At 47.8% G+C, this 19,824-nt stretch overlaps 1 protein-coding gene across 2 annotated transcripts in view; it reads right to left on the reverse strand.

Annotated features, from left to right (window-relative positions):
• IFT43 (intraflagellar transport 43) overlaps positions 1–19,824 on the reverse strand; it is a 137,963-nt gene that overhangs the window by 9,400 nt on the left and 108,739 nt on the right. Inside the window, exon 10 of one of the 2 annotated variants that reach the window (XM_055088637.1) lies at positions 1,460–1,655. The exons of the other annotated variant lie outside the window; for it this stretch is intronic. Coding sequence (XP_054944612.1) covers positions 1,641–1,655 — 15 coding nt within the window. The 3' untranslated portion in view covers positions 1,460–1,640. Of the gene's footprint in view, positions 1–1,459; positions 1,656–19,824 lie in introns of those variants that run through there. 2 annotated transcript variants of the gene reach the window in all.

The following is a 19,824-nucleotide window of genomic DNA, read 5'->3' on the forward strand; positions in this document are numbered from 1 at the left end:
GTGTGTGTGTGTGTGTGTGTGTGTGTGTGTGTGTGTGTGTGTATGCACATGTGTGTAGGTGGCTGTGCCTGTGCCGGCAGCACAGGGAGGGCCAGAATTTCTACTCCGCAGTTGGAGCAACCCGCCTTTTCCATCCTAGTATTGGGGCTACACAAAAGGATTTGCCCAAAGTGTTCTATTCTTTACAAATACACAAAAATTGAAAATCACCAAACTAGCCTGGGATCAACTACATTTTCCTTATCTCAGTCCAAGCTGGACAATATCAGAAGCCATGGAGATAAGGTTTTAACCCATGGACTGCTGATCCAATCAGTCATTTCAAGCTTCCGCCAAGCCTTTCCTCCGTGCCAGGCCTGGCTATGCACTTTAGAGAGGCCATCTCATCGAATCCCCACATCAACCTGTCATCATCTCCCCTTTATAAACGAACAAGTAGATAGTAAGTAACAGTACCAGGATTCACACCCAGGTTGCCTGACCCCAGAACTCATGTTCCCCATCAGTGTACAACACTGTCCTTGGAGACAGCAAATGCATGAACTTGACCTCATGAGCCCACACTGCAACCATCTGAGTTCACCAGCCTGATGTTTTTGGAGTTACTCCTCACAAATGAGGTACTGAGTGGGAGGGAGTCTCTCACACTAGCCTCCTACAGGTGATGGTGGCTGCAGTGGGGGAGCTGGCCCCATGCCTCACGGCCATGGGGCTGCACTGCTTCTAGCTTTGGACAACTAGCTTGTATCTGGCCAACCCAGCTTCTGAGAACAACTAGCAAAGCTGGGCTTAAAAACACAAAATATACAACATGGATGAACCTTGGGAACATTAGGCTAAGTGAAATAAACCAGTCACAAAAAGACAAATGCTGCATGATTTTACTCATATGATGTACCTAGAGTAGTCAGATTTTCAGAGTTTCAGTTCAGGGAGATAAAAAGGGTTCTGGAGATTGGTTGTAGAACAATGTGAATGTACTTAACACTACTAAATCATACACTTAAAATGGTTATATATTTTTATATTTTGTTTATATATTTATATTTAGGAATACCTAAATATACAAACCAAATATTAGCAGACCTAAAGGGAGAAATAGACAGCAATACAATAATAGTAGGGGACTTTAATACCCACTTACATCAATGGATAGATTATCCAGACAGAAAATCAATAAGGAAGCATCGGCCCCAATGACATTAAATCAGATGGACTTAATAGATACATACAGAATATTCTACCCAAAAGCAACAGAATACCTATTCTTCTCAAGTATACATGGAACATTCTCCAGGATAGTTCATATTAGGCCACCCAAAAGTCTTAACAAATTTAAGAAGATTGACATCACATCAAGCATCTTTTCTGACCACAGTGTTATGAAACTAGAAATCAATTACAAGAAGAAAATGAGAAAATTCACCAATATATGGAGATAAACATGTTATTGAACATCTAATGGGTCAATGAAGAAATCAAAAAAGAAATTAAAAAATACATTTTGAGGCAAATGAAAAAAATGGAAATACAACATACCAAAACTTATGGGATGTAGCAAAAGCAGTTCTAAGAGGGAGGTCCACAGAAATGAATGCTTACCTCAAGAAACAAGAAAAATCTCAAATAAACAACCAACTTTATACCTCAAGGAACTAGAAAAAGAAGAACAAATGAAGTCCAAAGTTAGTAGAGGGAAGGAAATAACAAAGATCAGAGCAGAAATAAATAAAGACAAAAGAGACAAAATAAAAGATCAATGAAACCAAGAGCTGTTTCTTTGAAAAGTTAAATAAAATTGACAAACCCTTAGCTAGACTTACCCAGAAACAAAGAGAGAGGGCACAAGTAAATAAAATCAGAAATGAAAGAGGAGACATTACAACTGCCACCACAGAAATATATCATAAGAGACTACTACAAACAATTATATGCCAAAAAAATTGGACAACCTAGAAGAAATGGATAAATTCTTAGAAACATAAAACCTTCCAAGACTGAATCAAGAAATAGGAAATCTGAATAAACCAACTACTAGTAAGGAGATTGACTCAGTAATCAAAATCCTCCCAACAAACAAATTTCAGGGTCAGGCAGCTTCATGGTGAATTCCATAAAACATTCAGAGAAGAACTAATACCAATCCTTGTCAAACTCTTCCAAAAGATAGAACAGGAGGGGATACTTCCCAACTCATTTTATGAGGCCAGAATTACCCTGACACTGAAACCAGAAAAGGACACCACAAGAAAAGAAAATTATAGGCCAATATCCTTGATGAATAAAGATGGAAAAATTCTCAATAAAATATTAGCAAACCAAATTCAACAATATATTAAAAGTATCATACACCATGACCAAATGGGATTTATTCCAGGAATACAAGGATGGTCCAGCATCCTCAAATCAGTTGATGTTATATACCACATTAACAAAATCATATGATTATCTCAATAGATACAGAAAACCATTTGACAATATTCAACATCAAATTGTGATAAAAACTCTCAACAAAGTGGGTACAGAGGGAACATACCTCATCATTATAAAGGTTATATATGACAAGCCCACAGCTAACAGCATATTCAATGGTGAAAATCTGAAAGCTTTTCCTCTAAGATCAGGAACAAGACAAGGATGCCCACTCTTGCCACTTTTACTCAACATAGTATTGGAATTCCTAGCCAGAGCAATTAGGCCAGAAAAATAAATTAAAAGCATCCAAATTGGAAAGGAGGAAGTAAAACCGTCAATATTTGCAGATGACATGATGTTACATGTAGAAAACCCTCAAAAAACTATTAGAGCTAAAAAAAATGAATTCAGAAAAGTTGCAGGACACAAAATTAATATACAGAAATCTGTTGTGTTTGTATACATTAATAATGAACTATCAGAAAAACAGATTAAGAAACCACCACATTTACTATTGCATCAAAAAGAATAAAATACCTAGGAATAAATATAATCTAGGAAGTGAAAGACCTGTACACTGAAAACTATTAGACACTGATGAAAGAAATTGAAGAAGACACAAATAAATGGAAAAATATTTTTGTGCTCATGGATTAAAATAATTAATACTGTTAAAATGCCTATGCTACCTAAAGCAATCTACAGATTCAATTCAATCCCTATAAAAATTGCAATGGCATTTTCACATAAATAGAACAAATAATCCTAGAATTTGTATGGAATCACTAAAGATTCTGAATAGCCAAAGCTATCTTGAGAAAGCTGGAGGCATCAGGCTCTCTGATTTGAAACTATATTACAAAGCTTTAGTAATCAAAACAGTATGGTATTGGCATAAAAACAGACATATAGATCAACGGAACAGACAGAGATCCCAGAAATAAACCCAGACATATATTTCAATTAAGTTATGACAAAGGAGTCAAGAATATACAATGGGGAAAGAACAAGCTATTCATTAAATGGCGTTGAGAAAACTGGACAGCCACATGCAAAAGAATGAAAGTGACCACTATCTTACACCATACACAAAAATCAACTCAAAATAGATGAAAAACCTGAATGAAAGTATAGAGACCATAAGACTCCTAAAAGAAAAAATAGGCAGTAATCTTCTTGTCATTTGTCTTGGCAATGATTTTTTTGGATTTGACACCAAGAGCAAAGATAACAAAAGCAAAAATAAACAACTGGGACTACATCAAACTAAAAAGCTTCTGCACAGCAAAGGAAACCATCAACAAAATGAAAAGGCAACCTACTGAATTAGAGAAAATATTTGCAAATCATATATCTGATAACGGATTCATATCTAAAATATATAAACAACTTATACAACAGGGCAAAAAACCCCCCCAAAACAAACAAAAAAAACCAATCTGATTTAAAAAATGGGCAGAGCATCTATATAGACATTTTTCCAAAGAATACATACTGATGGCCAACATGTACATGGAAGAATGTTCAACATCGCTAATCATCAAGGAAAAAATCATTATTTATAATATCCAAGATATGAAAACAACCTAAGTGTCCGTCAACAGATGAATGGATAAAGAAAATGTGAGATAGATAGATATATACACACACACATACATACACACACAGTGGAATATTATTCAGCCATAAAAAGAATGAAATCTTAACATCTGCAACAACAAGGATGGACCTTGAGGACATTATGCTAAGTAAAATAAGTCAAACAGAGAAAGACCATATACTCTCACTTATATGTGGAATCTAAAAGAAAAAAAAAACCAAACTCATAGATACAGAGAACAGATTGATGGTTGTCAGAGGTGAGGGAAGCACAAAATGGGTGAAGGGAGTCAAAACGCACAAACTTCCAGTTATAAAATAAATAAGTCATGGGGATGTAATGTACAGCGTAGTGACTATAGTTAATAATACTGTATTACATATTTGCAAGTTGCAAAGAGAGTAAATCTTAAAACTTCTTACCACAAGAAAAAAATTCTGATACTATGTATAGTATGGATGTTAACTAGACTTGATCGGTGGTGATCACTTCACAATACATACATACAAATATTAAATCATTAGTTGTACACCTTAAACTAATATAATGTTGTATGTCAATTATACCTCAATAAACAAAAAGGAAAGAAAATGGTTAAAATAGTTAAGATGTGTATTTTCCTACAAGTACCAATACAAATGGAATGAAGGGTTTGGAACAGTTAGGCCTGCAGAGAGTGTCCCCAGAGAGGGTTGTAGTGTATCTGGGTGTCAAGCCTTCAGCATCTGTCTCAGGCCCTCCTGCCACCAACCCACACCCTGCAGCCTCATCCACCACACATCCTGAGCCTCCCCAGACTCCCCCAGATGATGAACAGATCAGCCTTCAGCTGAGGGTGGCCCTGCATCTGCCTCTTCCCCCTTCTCTCCCCCTTTTCTCTCTTCCTCCCCTGCCCATGGCTTGCCCTCCTCACCTGAGTCACAGCTATAACAGCTGGTGTCCTCCTCTGGTTCCTCTGGTTTCATGTTTCCACTGCATGTAACTTGGCTCCAAAGCATGGGAACCCCCAATTTAGAGAGAGCCAGTTAAAAACCACGGTTCCTGTCACAGCTCGGGCGGTTCCAGGGCCAGCTTTTGGTGGTAGGTGATGAGGAGGCAGGGTCCAGAATTATGGAGACACTAATGATCATAAAATGACATGCCTTTGGTGCACACCATGTGAAAAGGGTTTTACATCCATTGTTTCATTTCAGGCTCACAACAAAGCTATGGTGGTAGTGTGAGCCCATTTTACAGGTGACGAAACTGAGGCTCTGAGTAATTACACAAGTTGCCCAAGGTCCCCAGCTTTTAACCACTGAGTCATGCTGCTTCTACTACTCCTAGAGGAACTCAGAAGCCCTAGGTTTCCCTCCCATGAGGAAAGAGGAGAGCAAGTGTCTTCTTTTGGGATGCAGGATAGGGATGGCAGTGACTTCTGTCCTACCTTCAGGCAGCTCTGATGGCTGCAGTGAGGAAGGCTGGGCAACATCCACTGCTGTCCCAGCTTGCACAGTTGAGGGTGCCAATGACTAGGCTCATCAAACTCTGGGTCAGGGGGCAGTGGCTGCCTCTAAAGATGCCTAATGGACAGGCTGGTCACTGGGCCACCCATGGCTGGCCCTGGAGGTCAGGCTTGCAATAAACCCCACTTTGGACCCCTCCAAAAGTTGTGTCCAGGTGTCCTCAATGGAAACCTTAAATGGAACAGGAAGTTGTGAAGGAGCTCGAGGGCTGTGGCAGGGAAAGGGACAGTCTCAACTGTTTTGCTTTGGCAGTGATGACAATAATAACCAAAGTTACCATTGTTGGAGCGCTCACTATGAACCAGGCACCTGCTCTGATCATCTACAGCCTTGTGAGTAAAATTGCCATCCATCGGCATCACCTGGGAGCTTATTGCAAATGAAGGCTCTCAGGCCCTATCCTAGCCTTGCTGAGTCAGAATCTACATTTTAATAAGATCCCCAGGTGATTCACAGCCACTACTTTACACCTTGCCGTATTCAGTCCTTAGTACAACATTCCCACACAGTGGTTTTTGTTTTCTCCCCCTGTTCAGATTTTACAGATGAGGAAACTGAGGCCCAGGGAGGTGAATTTCGTGGTCCAGGGTCATGGGTAAAAAATGGTTGGAATTTGAGCCTAGGGCAATGTGGCTTTAAACCCAAGAAGTGCTGGGAGGTTTATGAGCTGATTCTGATTCTGAGCTTTTGACTCTGACTTTTTAACCAGGCTGCCCACCCAGAAGGACACCTGAAGCTCCCTCTCGGGGCTGGGGGAGTTACTGGAGGGCTGCTCTGGCCTCCGCCTTGGCCCCCTCCTCCCTCAGCCCCTTGTGGGAGGCGCTGGGGGGGCACTGCTCAGGGTGCAACAAGGAAGCCCTCTTACCTGTCCCTCCTGCAGCTCCAGCTTGGCCCTCCTGACTCCCACAGGCAGCCAAAGGGGCAGCCTAGGACCTGCCAGGTTAGCCCAGCTCCCAGCGAGCTACAGCCGTTCTCCCACCTGCCCAGGGGCTGGGGCAGGAATGTGGCCCCCACTCCCTCCTCAGGAGGCCACGAAGACGTGCTACCTCGCCAAGAAGCATCTTGGCCCATGGGGCTGTGTCCCATGACGCGTCTCATTCCAAACTCCTCAATCTCTCCCATTAGCCGAGATTGCAGGTTCAGAGCACAAACATCGCCGCCTGTCACTGCCTCCTCACGTCAGCCAGCAGCCGGGAATGGTCTCGTCTCCTTCAATCCATCACGAAGGCTTGCTACGGCTCTCACTCTGCCGCAACGCTGTGAGCCCTTCCCCCAGCGCCTGGCCCAGGGGATTTGCTGCATTGCCACGTGGGAGGAGAGAGGAGGCAGGAAGCTGAGGGCAGGGACCTGTCAGGCACCCACCAGGGAGCAGGCCGGCTTCAGATCCAGAGGAAGCGGGTGAGGGGTGGGGAGAGCAGAGGCCCCCTCTACCGCTCCCAAGGCCTGGGATATACACTTGCTGCCTCTGAAGGTGAAGTCACTGTGGTTAGAACCGCAGATACTGGGGCCTCACCCCTGGGCATTCTGACTCAGTGTATCCAAGGTGGAGCCCGAGAATCTGCATTTTTAACAGAGCTGTTCCATGTGATTCTGAGGCAGTAGGTACCTGAACCCCAAAGCTGAGAAACTTTGCTGATGGAGCCTCGTATCAGTCAGGTTAGGCTGCACTGCACTGTCATAACAAACAGCCCCCAAATCCTCACAACAATAATTCATTTCTTGCATCTACATGGCCAAAGCGGATTGGCCGGAGGCTCTGTTCATCGAGGTTACTCAGAGACCCAGCTGACAGAACTCCATCTAGACCAGATTTCTATGATTGCCATGCCAGTGACGAGCAGAGCTGGAGGGTCTCACATTAGCAGACAAATGCTCCGGTCTCAAAGCAACACGTAGCACTTCTGCCCACAACCCACTGGCCAGAACTAATCATAGGACCCTGCCCATGGGGTTGGAGAAAGAGAATCGTCCCATGTGCCAGGAGAGAGAGAGGAGTGGGATATGGGTGAACAGCTGGAATGCCTGGAAAGCACTAAGGCCAAAAGCCGAGCCCCTGCCTGGTGACACCTGACCCACTGGCTGCAGTAGGCACAGCAGAAGATGGATAATGCGAGGCGAAGGCCTGGGCCCACCATCCATTTCCACAGCACTTTATCATCTCCTGAGCTTAATCACATGCGTTACTGCATTAATGCTTCTTGCTGCAACAGAATTATTTATAAATGTATATCATTTGTTATGTTATGTTTTATCATATTATTTCGCTTAGCTTTCAGAGCAGCTAAGTGCACAGCCCAAGGCTACAGTTAGTTAAAGGGAAGGACTGAAGTTAGTGCCCAGGTGTTTGGGCTCCTAGTCCAGGGCCCTTCCAATCAGGCTCAGGCCAAGGCAGAGCCAGGACAGGTTGGTTCCATGAACTTCGTGTTGATTGGTTTGGGTTGGGCCTCCCCACAATGGGCTGGGTCCTGTGCCCTTGGAAGTCTCACGTTAGGTCTGCATGGGTCCAACTCTGCTCTCCCACCCCTACGATGCTACTGGCAGCTCCAGAGCTAACCAACTTTCTCTCTCTTCCATCTACCAGGAAAAGGGAGACTCCATCAGCCCCCAACCTCCAGCAGTCCCTTCATTAGCATTTCGGCCCACTTCTCCAAGCCTGGCAGGCAGAACACGTGCCGGGATTCAATTTCAAGGGTAGTGGGGAACACAGGTGAAGCAAATGAGTGGTGAATCTGATGAGACTGAGTAGGGTTGCTGTGGGATGTTAGGGCAGGTGGCTGGGGTTGGGGAAGACTTGTCCAATCTTTGGGAAATTAAGGAGATGAAAAAATTAGTCTAGGGCTTCTCTGGTGGCGCAGTGGTTGGGAGTCCGCCTGCCGATGCAGGGGACACGGGTTCGTGCCCCGGTCTGGGAAGATCCCACATGCCGCGGAGCGGCTGGGCCCATGAGCCGTGGCCGCTGAGCCTGCGTGTCCGGAGCCTGTGCTCCGCAACGGGAGAGACCACAACAGTGAGAGGCCCGCGTACCGCAAAAACAAACAAAAAAATAGTCTAAGTTGAACTTTTACTTTTACTGCCTAGCTGTGAAACCTTGGCTAGAAGGGGCCAGTGAAAACAGGACAATGTGCTTACACAACTGCAGGGGCCCTCAAAGGCCCTGAGGCCCATCCTCAGGCTGGGCTGAGCTGGACAGCTGCTCCAGGTGTGGGGCGAGTGGGGCTGCTTTAGGATGAACTAGCTGGGGCGCTTTACCACAGCCAGTGCAGTGAAGCGACTCGCGTAAACACAAGCACTGAAATGTGGTCACTTCTGCACTGTTCATCTTAAAAGTGGTTTGTGCCCCTCGTACATGTTTTTTCTTCTCCTGAAAAAAAAATACAACATGGGGGCTCGGGGGTCCCCAGATCTCCTGAGAGAGGCGTGTGCTGTCACTGAGCCACACCACGACCTTCAACCCAAGACCTCAATTTCCCTTTTCTGTCTCTACTTTTCACCCCACTCCTAGCCCAGATAGCCAAGGGTGGGGTGGAGAGGCGTGAGCTTGGGCCTGCTGACCCTCCACCAGGGTACACTCATGAGGCGTCCGGCCTCAGGTCTTGAAACTTCAGAGGCTGATGGGGGTTGGGGGTGGGGAGACAGAGTGTTCAAGTTCAAAGACCCGGGATGGAGTTCCTGGCTCAATGATTTCCGATCTGTGTGGTCGTGATAAATCTTATTCTCACTAACTCCCTTACCTATAAAATAGGACAATAATAACAGTCTGCTTTCTAAGACTTTTCAGTTCATTCCTCCGACAAATATTTATGGAGCAGGTGCAATGGTCGGGGGTATGTGGGGGAGAAAGACAATAACCAGCACATTAAGGAGGTAATTACAGTTGTAGTAAGTGCCACGGAGCAGGTAATCAGGATGGTGAGATAAAGAGTAACCTGGTGAAGCTGGGAGGCGGCTAATTTAGACTAGGAGGTCAGAGAATCTCTCTCTGAGGAGGTGGCATTTGATCTCAGACTAAAGTGCATATGAAGATCTGGGGCAGTGCATTCAGAATGAGGGAAGTGCAAAGGCCCTGTGGCAGGAAAGGGCTTAGCGGACACAGGGGTGGCCAGTGTTTCTGGAGAAGAGAAAGTGCTCAGCTAGGCCACCCCTGGGAAGAAAGTGAGCTCCAATACAGGTCACAATGAGCAAGGCTTAGGGACTAGTAGGTGGAAATCCGGGCTTCCTACTGTGTGATGTCTCCCCTCAGACTCGTTCCCCACATGCAGCTGCCACAGGGGGAACCAGAAGTGGTAAGCAGAACCTCAGGCCGGCTAGGCTGCCCTGGGATCACACAGGCCCTACCAGCGCAACTAAGCTCAGGCACTTGGCTGGCCTGGCTCGCAGGAGGGGAACAGCTCACGTCCTCTCAGGCCCAGACGCTGGGAAGGGCTGGTGCTCTCACTCCTGGCCAGGTAGGCCTGGATGAACCCTCCCAGGAGATGCCTGGGGTCCCAGCACTCACTCAGCAGCCTCATTTCTGCCCTCCAGTCTATACACACAGATGAAGAGTGACCTCTAGTGATGGATGCCTGGAAGAGAGCTCGGCTGCCCAGCCGGCTGCCATCAGGCCCTGCTTCAGAGCCTGAAGTGGGCAAAGGTGGGGCAAGGCCACGTGGGAACTGAGGAACCACACGGCAAGCTGTGGACCCGGAGCACGGGCTGTTCTCTGAGGGGTGGGAAACAGCCTGGTGCTCTGGCCGGGGTGCTCGGTGGGTTCAGGAGCCCTGAGCAGTGTCCAGGGCTGGGTGACCTGGAGGGCTGAACGTCCCCCAGCCTCAGTTTCCCCTTCTAGGCTTTCCGAGATCTCCATGAGTGTCACATCAAGACTCTAAGGTAGGTATTTGTCTCTCCATTTTAGAAATGAAGACACGGAGGCACATATGGGGCTAGAAAGTGTGCCTCATGCTTCCTCTGCCTGGACCTCACCAGGGGACCCACACTTCTCAGGAAACTGGTGAGCTCTGGGGCATGGTCGGGTCGGCCCTCAGGGGACCCATTTGGGGCTGCATGGTATGGGGAGGAGGGTCAGCTCAGTACACGTGTGCAGGGCCCACGCATGTGCAGGGTCCACGCGTGTGCAGGGTCCACGCGTGTGCAGGGTCCACGCGTGTGCAGGGTCTACGTGTGCGCAGGAGTTGGCTTGTCCAGCACAAGCCATGGGGCTTCCGAGGCCCACCAGGCCTCCTCCTTTTATTCTTACACAGGAACTTGCAGAAACCCTCACCTCAGGACTGGGGGAGGGGTGTGGGATGGGCTTTGATGCTCCCCTCTGTTGGGGCCTCATGTTCATTTCCATCTGCTCAACTTAAGAACTTTAAAGATAGACCCTCAAAGGTCCCGATGTCTGAGTCTTCTCTACAACACCCAGCTTCAGGAGGGATGACTCCAATGGTGAGGGCTCGATGCCTCCCTCGATGCCTCCATCACCATATCCCATTCCAATTTGGAGTATCCGTCCATTAGTCACAGAAAGTTCCTCTTTATGCTAAGCTGTCATCTGCCTCCATTGAACTTTGAACTATCAAGTCTAGCTTTCTTCCTAAAGTCCATGGAGCATTATTATGATACCTTTGAAAACACCTATTAAAAGGTCTTCTGCAGGGAAGACCTAAATAGACACTTCTTCAAAGAAGACATACAGATGGTCAACAGACACATGAAAAGATGCTCAACATCGCTAATTATCAGAGAAATGCAAATCAAAACTACAATGAGGTATCACCTCACACTGGTCAGAATGGCCATCATTAAAAAGTCTACAAATAACAAATGCTGGAGAGGGTGTGGAGAAAAGGGAACCCTCCTACACTCTTGGTGGGAATATAAGTTGGTGCAGCCACTGTGGAAAACAGTACGGAGGTTCCTCAAAAAACTAAAAATAGAGTTGCCATATGATCCAGCAATCCCACACCTGGGCATATACCCAGACAAAACTATAACTCAAAAAGTTACATGCACCCCTATGTTCCTAGCAGCACTCTTCACAATAGCCAAGACATGGCAACAACCTAAATGTCCATTGACAGATGAATAGATAAAGAAGATGTGGTACAGATATACAATGGAATACTACTCAGCCATGAAAAAGAATGGAATAATGCCATTTGCAGCAACATGGATGCAACTAGAGATTATTATACTAAGTAAGTCAGAAAGAGAAGGACAAATACCATATGAATCACTTATATGTGGAATGTAAAATATGGCACAAATGAACTTATCTATAAAACAGAAACAGACTCACAGACATAGAGACCATACTTGTGGTTGACAAGGAGGAGCGGGGGAGGGAGAAGGATGGACTGGGAGTTTGGGGTTAGTAGATGCAAACTATTACTAGAGAATGGATAAACAACAAGGTCCTACTGTATAGCACAAAGAGCTATGTCCACTTTCCTGGGATAAACCATAATGGAACAGAATATAAGAAAAGAATGTATATATGTGTATAACTGAGTCACTTTGCTGTACAGCAGAAATTAGCAACGTTGTAAATCAACTATACTTCAATTTAAAAAACAGAGAATAAAAAAGTCTCCAAGTAATAAATGCTGGAGAGGGTGTGGAGAAAAGGGAACCCTCCTACACTGTTGGTGGGAATGTAAATTGGTGCAGCCACTACGGAGAACAGTATGGAGGGTCTTTAAAAAACTAAACATAGAGATACCATATGACCCAGCAATCCCGCTCCTGAGTATATATCCAGAAAAGACTTGAATACCGATTCGAAAAGATACATGGACCCCAATGTTCATAGCAGCAGTATTTACAATAGCCAAGACATGGAGACAAACTAAATGCCCACCAAGAGATGAATGGATAAAGAAGATGTGATGTGTGTATATATCTATATTATATATATAAAAAATGAAATATTACTCAGCCAGAAAAGGAAAGAAATAATACCATTTGCAGCAACATGGATGGACCTAGAGATCATCAGACCAAGTGAAGTAAGACAGAGAAAGACAAATATCACATGACATCACTTATATGTAGAATCTAAAAAAAAATGATACAAATGAACTTATTTACAAAACAGAAATAGACTCATAAACATAGAAGACAAACTAATGGTTACCAAAGGGGAAAGAGGGGAGATAAATTAGGAGTTTGGGATTAACAGATACACACTACTATATATAAAACAGATAAACAAGGACCTACTGTATAGCACAGGGAACTATATTAAATGTCTTATAATAACCTATAATGGAAAAGAATCTGAAGCTATACACCTGGAACTGACACATACAAAAAATTTTGTATAACACATACAAAAATTTTAAATGGTTTAGATGACAGTCACTGACTAGGGGACTACTTCAGCCTGGATGGTTGGGGAATCTGAATTAAAAGGAGTCAGCCTTAGGAAAATCAAGGGAAGAACATTCTGGTAGAGGGATGGGCTAGTGCAAAGGCCCTGGGGTAGGAAGATGCTTGGCATATTGGAGGAACGGATGTCAAGTAACAATATCTTGCCTTTACTGAGCACTTACTATGTGCCAGGCAATGTTCTAAGCCATTTACGTTTCATTTAATTCTCACAACCGCCCTATGGGGTAAGGGCTTTATCACTCCCCTTTCACAGGTGGCAAGACTGAGACATTGAAAGGTTGCCCAAGGTCTCATAGCTAATAAGTGGCAAAGTTGAGATCCAAATCCAGGTGGTCTGACTTCAGAGTCTGTGCTCTTGACCACCATGTAAGGCAGCCTGAGGCAAGGGCAACGCTGCAGAAACAGATGTGAGAATCTTAAACACAGATGATATATGAAGTACCAGGGCTGGACTAGGTGGCTCAGGTTCATGCCTAGAGAGAGAAAAGAAAGAGAAGAGGGCCGAGGTCCAAGCTAGGAGCACGCCAACATTTGAAGGTGTAACAGAGCTTGCAAAAGAACAGAGAAAGAGCAGCCAAGGAGGTGGGAGGGAAATGGGAGCTTGTACTGTTATGGCAACCAAGGAGGAGGCTGTCCCAGAAAGAAGGATGAAGTCAGTGGTACCTCTGTCGAGTGCTGCAGAAAGGTCAAGTGAGCTGAACACAGAGAAGTGACCATGATTTGGCATCAAGAGGGGTCAATGTTGACCTAGAGAAGAACAGTCTTAATGGGGTGGAGGGGTCAGAAACCCCTCTGGAGAGGGTTGAGAGAAGAATGTAAGGTGAGCAAGTGGAGATGGCAAATTAGCTCTGAGATGTAGTGAAAAGAGCACTATACCAGGAGTCCAGAGACTCCCCCACGCACTAGCCCTGTGATCTTGAATCAGGGGTCTAATTTTTCTGAGCCTCAGTTTCCTCATCTGTAAAATGGGGATGATATTAATACCTACTTTGCAGGACTGCAATGAGGAATCAAATGAAAGAGATGAAAATGCTTCAAAACCCACAAAGCCCTGTGAAGATATAAGATATTTCAGGGCTCTCGAATGCCGTTCTTCATGTATGAGTCGGGATTTGCTCCCTCCCTCTCTTTCTACTTTAACCATCTGTCTCTCTGATCCAAAATCTGTTCCGCCTGACCCCTAGCTGACCAGAGCCTTCCCTCTCCCTCTGTCCTGCCATAGCCTCCTTCTCACAATCCTGGCTTGGCTCTGGGGGGCTCAGTTGAATATGCAAATGTCTCCCCAGCCAGCTGGTGTCTGCCGCCCCGAAACACATGTTCCAAAGCCCCTCTGCCTCAGCGGGGAGGGGGGCCGGAGCCTCTGCCGGCTCCCCAGCCCGGAGAGGACACATGGCTGGGCAAGGAACGACACAGCCAGCAGATGGGGAAGGGCTGCTAGGCACAGGCGAAGAGGCTGGGAGAGGGGCCGGCGATGTGTGTGGGCGAGGGGACCGGTGCGCATGGACGAAGGGAACAGAGTGTCAGGGGCATGCCTGCACACCACGAGGGCACACTGTCCACCCGATGCGTTCGTCCCTACTGACCCAACCATGGGGCTTCTTGGTAAATTTTATGGCCTCCAAAATTCTACTGGGTTTTGCAAAATTAGCCTTGCGTACATTAAAAATATATGTATCATAAAATACTTAAGACGTACCAAAATGTATCAAGAATAATATGAGGGACTCTCATACACTCACCCTCCAGCTTAAAATATCACTTTTTTTTTTTTCAAATTTAAGTGAAGGCCCTCGGGCACCCCTCTCCATGTGCCCTCTCCTCCCCACAGCGGAACCGCTATCCTGAATGCAGTGTTTATCATCCCTGTACATTTCCTTAGACTTGTATCATATATGAATGTATCCCTAACCAAAAATGCACACTTGTCTTGCATGTTTAAAATCTCTATATAGGTGGCCACCGCATGGTTCATCTTCTTTTGCAACTTGCTCTTTGGGCTCCATGTTATATTTATGGGGTTCAAGCATGTTGACAATTCACTCGCCTTCCCTGCCATCTTGCCCATATGTTTCATAGCACCTCAGTCCCCAAACAGAGAGCACTCAGTCTATGGCCTTGAGCCTCTGGGTTCCCCATCTCCCTGAGCCCAGACACAAGCTCCGTGGGAAATTCGGCAGAAGGTCTCAAGCTCAGACCCGTGGCCTGTTTCTCTTTGCAGCTGATGGTCTTGCGAAGGCCGTGGGGAAGGAGGTCCCTGTAGGAGGAGACCCAGTAAAAATCTCTGCTTAAACCTAGTAGGGCTGGAATAATGAGCCGGCTAGAACAGGGCTGACGATCACCACCATCACCATCACCATCATCACCACTCAACACAACACACGCCACGCGCCAGGCGCCATTCCAAGCACTTTATATGCACTGACTCATTTAATCCTCACACAGCCCCACGGGGTAAATGCTATTATTTCCCCCATTTTCCAAGTGAGGAAACTGAGGCACAGCATGTTGAAGTAATTTGCCCAAGGTCACAGTTATAGAGCCAGGACTTGAACCTGCATGAACCACAGCATTACTGCCCCCAAGTGTACCCCAAGTTTCACCATGTGTGCCCCTCCCTGTTGGTCAGGTGATGGTCACCTCTGGGCCCTGAAGTTGTTGCCTCCCCCAGGCTGCAAGCTCCCAAGCCTGGGGATGCGGCTAACTTGGTGCCCAAGGAGCCCCAGGAAAGCATCGGGCACAACCACGGAGCAAAGAGTCCTACTTTCCAGTCCCAGTGTAGACAGCCGTGAGGCCAGCTTCCTGAGAGCAGGGGGACCTGGACCCGAGGGCAGCCTTGGAAAGCAGCTGCTCAGATGAGATGGGCGTCATGCTGCTTATTTGGAAAATGGGTGACTAGAGTAAGAGGGAGGCAAGGTTTTGTTGACTATAGTTTCTAAAACCTCTTCCATCTCCCAAGTTATATGACTCTAAAGCAGAAGCTGGCAAGCATTTCTGTAAGGACCCAGAAAGTAAATATTTGAGGCTTTGAAGACCATACAGTCTGTGTCACAACCAACAAACTTTGCCGGTGCAGCGTGAAAGCAGCGGATGGTATGTACATGGATGGGTGTGGCTGTCTTCCAATAAAACTATAAATATTAGAATATCTACAGATATCTGTGAATATTAGATACTGGAAGTTGAATTTCATATCAATTTCGCTTGTCATTAAGTATGGTTTTTTCTTTTCATTTCTTCCCCCAACCATTTAAAAATGTAAAAACCTTTCTTAACTCACAGGCCACGTGAAAATGGGTGGCAGGTGGCAGTTTGCCAGCTCCTGCTCTAGAAGGAAAAGCCTGGACAGGGAGACCAGAAGTTCTGGATTTGAATTACAGGTCTGCCATTTTTAGCTGCACAATCACGAGCAAGTCCCTAACCTCTCTGAACCTGTTATCTCCCAGGTGCAATGGAGATACCGCCATCCACCCACAGCCCCCACCAGCATGGACTAAAATGAGAAGATTCGGAGCACATAATCAGGTCTTGGCAGCAGGCGCAGTCCTCCGGAATGTCAGCAGGGCCATGATTCTTTCCCACAAAGCCCTTCCAAGCTGAAAAGTCCTGGACACTGTTTGTCCCTTTCCATCCTTTGCTGCCACCTCTCCCCCATCTCCCAGCCCTGGGTCACCTCTGCTCCCCAGCGCCTGCTCGTCTGAAGGTCCAATCCATGCACTGTGGAGAGCCCAGGATCAGGGTGTGCTCCTCCGGCCACCCTGGGCCCCTGGAGCCACAGGCCTTCCCTGAGAGGGGTGTGTCCAGCGTGTCAGAGCCCTTGGGAGGAATTCACCACTGCTCACACCACACATCCAGACCTTGGAAAGCTCTTCATTTATGCCTCCTTTTTTTACAGCTCTTTGCTCAGGAATCTTACTAACTGGGTAGTTCCAGACGTACAAGGACTCTGGCTTCTGCAGAGGCCCTTGTGTCACCAACAGGGGATACTTTTTGTGGCCAATGGCAAAAAGGGAAGAGGCTTAAGAGCAGAAGACAGGCATGGAAGCCGGGCCTCACAGAGCTACGAGAGTCCCATCCCCAGGGCCTGGTGGTGGGCAGCACCGAGCCTCGGAGGGAGAGCCCCCGGCAAAGGCTGGCACGCTCATTCTCTTCCTTGAGCCACGTGTCATCTAGATTCTGGCCCCATCGGGAAAGGGAAGCAGCTAGAGTTCCTGTCTTTGGTACTTTCAAGCACACATTTTGCATGTCTGGGCCAGGGAGGGAGGGGACCCAGGGCAAGGAGCGTCACAGGCAAGGTCTTCCTGCCACTCACCATCTGTGTTAGTTTGCTAGGGCTGCCATACCAAAGTCCCACTGACTGGCTGGCTTAAGGAACAGAAATTTACTTTCTCACAGTTTTGGAGGCTGGAAGTCCAAGATCAAGGTGTGGGCAGGGTTGGTTTCTCCTAAGGCCTCCCTCCCTGGCTTGCAGATGGCTACCCTTGTGTCCTCACATGGCCTTTCCTCTGTGTGCAAGCATCCCTGGTGTCTCTCCCACTTCTTATAAGGACACCAGTCATATTGGATTAGGGTCCACCCATATGACCTCCTTTTACCTTAACACCTCTTCAAAGGCCCTGTCTCCAAGGACAGTCACAGTCTGAGGTACTGGGGGTTAGGACTCCAACAGGTGAGTTTTCGGAGGACACAGTTCAGCTCATAGCATCGCCTCTCCACCTCCAAGCCTGAGCTCCTCAGAGCCTCCCCGACCCCATGATGATGTGGGCAGTGGGGGAGCCCTGGAGATCCTGAGCCCACAGGTTCTTGCAGACAGGAAAGGGCAGCCTCACAGGGAAGGGGGGACATGTTTTTGGAGGTGGGGGGGTGACTCTATGTATGGATAGCACATGAGGTTGGTAGGAGAGGGGGGCTTGTTTCAGTGTAACAGTGGCACATTCCTTGAGGACCAAACATGACTGTCTGTGAGTTTAGGGAATAAAGGGTTGGAGGGCTCCCGGAGGACACTCTGGACTGCCCACAGACCCACAGCCTGGAGGCTGCATCTGCCCTCCGATGGGCAGCACCTTCTGCCCCAGCTCGTGTGGCTGGGAAAACTGAGTAGTGGCAGAGTCCCAAGCTTTTGAGCCGAGCAGAGTCCCACTACAGCCTGTTCAAAATCACTCCAGCAGTCTCCTGGGCCCCGGGGACCTCACTGATAGTCAGCCTCCCCTCAAAGGGGGATGGGGGGGTGAGTGGAGGGTGTGCAGGAGGTGAGGGCACCCAGCATGTTGACTCGGCCTTCACCTCAGCCTCTCAGGCCCGCCCCAAGCCGTGCCCTCTCTCCTGCCACCGCCCCACGGAGAGAACTTTCTCCAACTTGTGTGCTTCCTTCCCGAGCTCTCCCTTCCCTGCCCGCCCCTCCCCCGCAGCAGGGCCAGGGAGAGGGAGGGTGGCTGGTGGGCTGGGAGCTGCCTCACGTGCCGCCTCTCCTCCCTGAGCAGCTCCTGGTACAATTATTAAACGCAAATTACAAAAGATGTGACCCAAACGATCTTTATTTCTTCTTTCAACAAGTGCTGCCTGCAGGGCCCTGATTCCAAATTCCGTTTCAATTATCTCGGTCATTTTAGACACAAAGCGACGGTGTTTGTGGTCGCCAGCAAGGAAGGATGCAGAGAGGAAGGCCCAGTGGCTCAAACTCGGGATGCCTGCCTCTCCCGTCTGAACTTGCAGTTGCAGCGATTAAAGGCACCCAAAGCAAAAGACGAGACCGGCTGGAACACGTCGCATCACCGCACTACCTTATACCCAGGGGACGAGGTTACAGATCCACAAGCTCCAGAGGCTCCCCTGGCAGCAGAATGTGCTAGAGCAGCCCTCCTCAGCTTCCGCCAGTGCTAAGGCCCCCTTCTGCTTCCGCATGCTGGCGGCACCCTCACTGCTCCAGGGTGGACAAGAGCAGAGCACGGGCTTCCCCACCTCTGATAGCTCATTCTGGGGACAAGGGGCAACACCCCTCCCCTGCCCACGGGTTGTGGAGCCGGCAGGAGGGTCCTCACGGAGCAGAGAGGGGAGCCCGTTGTGGATCCATGATCTTCCTCCAGGACCCCCAGTCCCCTCGGCACGAAATCAGAAAGTCCCTGGAGGATGGAGATTACATCTTGCTCCCCAACGTGCCCAGCCCGATGCCACGCACATGGGGTGGACGTGGTGGTGAAAAGCCCTGATTCTAGAGTCCAGGAGGTCTGCCCGCATCCTGGCTCGCCATTTACTAGCCAGATGACCTTGGGCGAGTTCTGTGACCTTGCTAGGCCTCCATCAGGGTTTTCATCTGTGAAACAGGGACGGTCATGGTAACTACACCTTGCAGGGTTTTTGTGAGGATTAAAGACAATTTGATGGCAGGCCTTAGCACGGTGCCTGGCACATGTAAGCGTGCAGCAAGTGCCAGCTGCTGGAGTTCTGGCTCAATACAGGCGGAAGTCCAAGCTGCTCTAGCCAAAGCCGCCGGTGTAAACATTTCAGGGGTCCCTTCCCTCCCACTTGCCACCCCTGCTCCCTCCTGGACGCCCATGATCCCGGGAAGGCCTGGGGGTGCTGGCCAAAATGCTGGTGCCCTGGCTGCCCCATCCCCACTGACGGGCTGCCGGGACCAGGCCCGCCCGGCCACGGGAGGGGCGATTTACAGCTGCGCTTAGAGGGCTGGCGAGCCATTTGTCACAGGGGCCCGGGCACCTTGTTCTACCTGTGTTGAGTGTGTTTTATTGGTGTTGAGCGGAGTGAGGCCAGAGCTGAGTCGGGGATAGGAAACCCACTCAAGTGAAAAATGAGGAAAGCCAAATGGGATTGAGAGAGCGACAGGGGGAGAGCCGGCGGGAAGGAGGTGAAGGGGTGGATTGTAAAACACAAGACAAATGTGTGCCGTGGCCCTGGGGTTACTGGAGAGGGGCTGGGGCC

Source organism: Physeter macrocephalus, chromosome 11, assembly GCF_002837175.3.
Source record: "Physeter macrocephalus isolate SW-GA chromosome 11, ASM283717v5, whole genome shotgun sequence".
In the NCBI taxonomy this organism is placed as follows: domain Eukaryota; kingdom Metazoa; phylum Chordata; class Mammalia; order Artiodactyla; family Physeteridae; genus Physeter; species Physeter macrocephalus.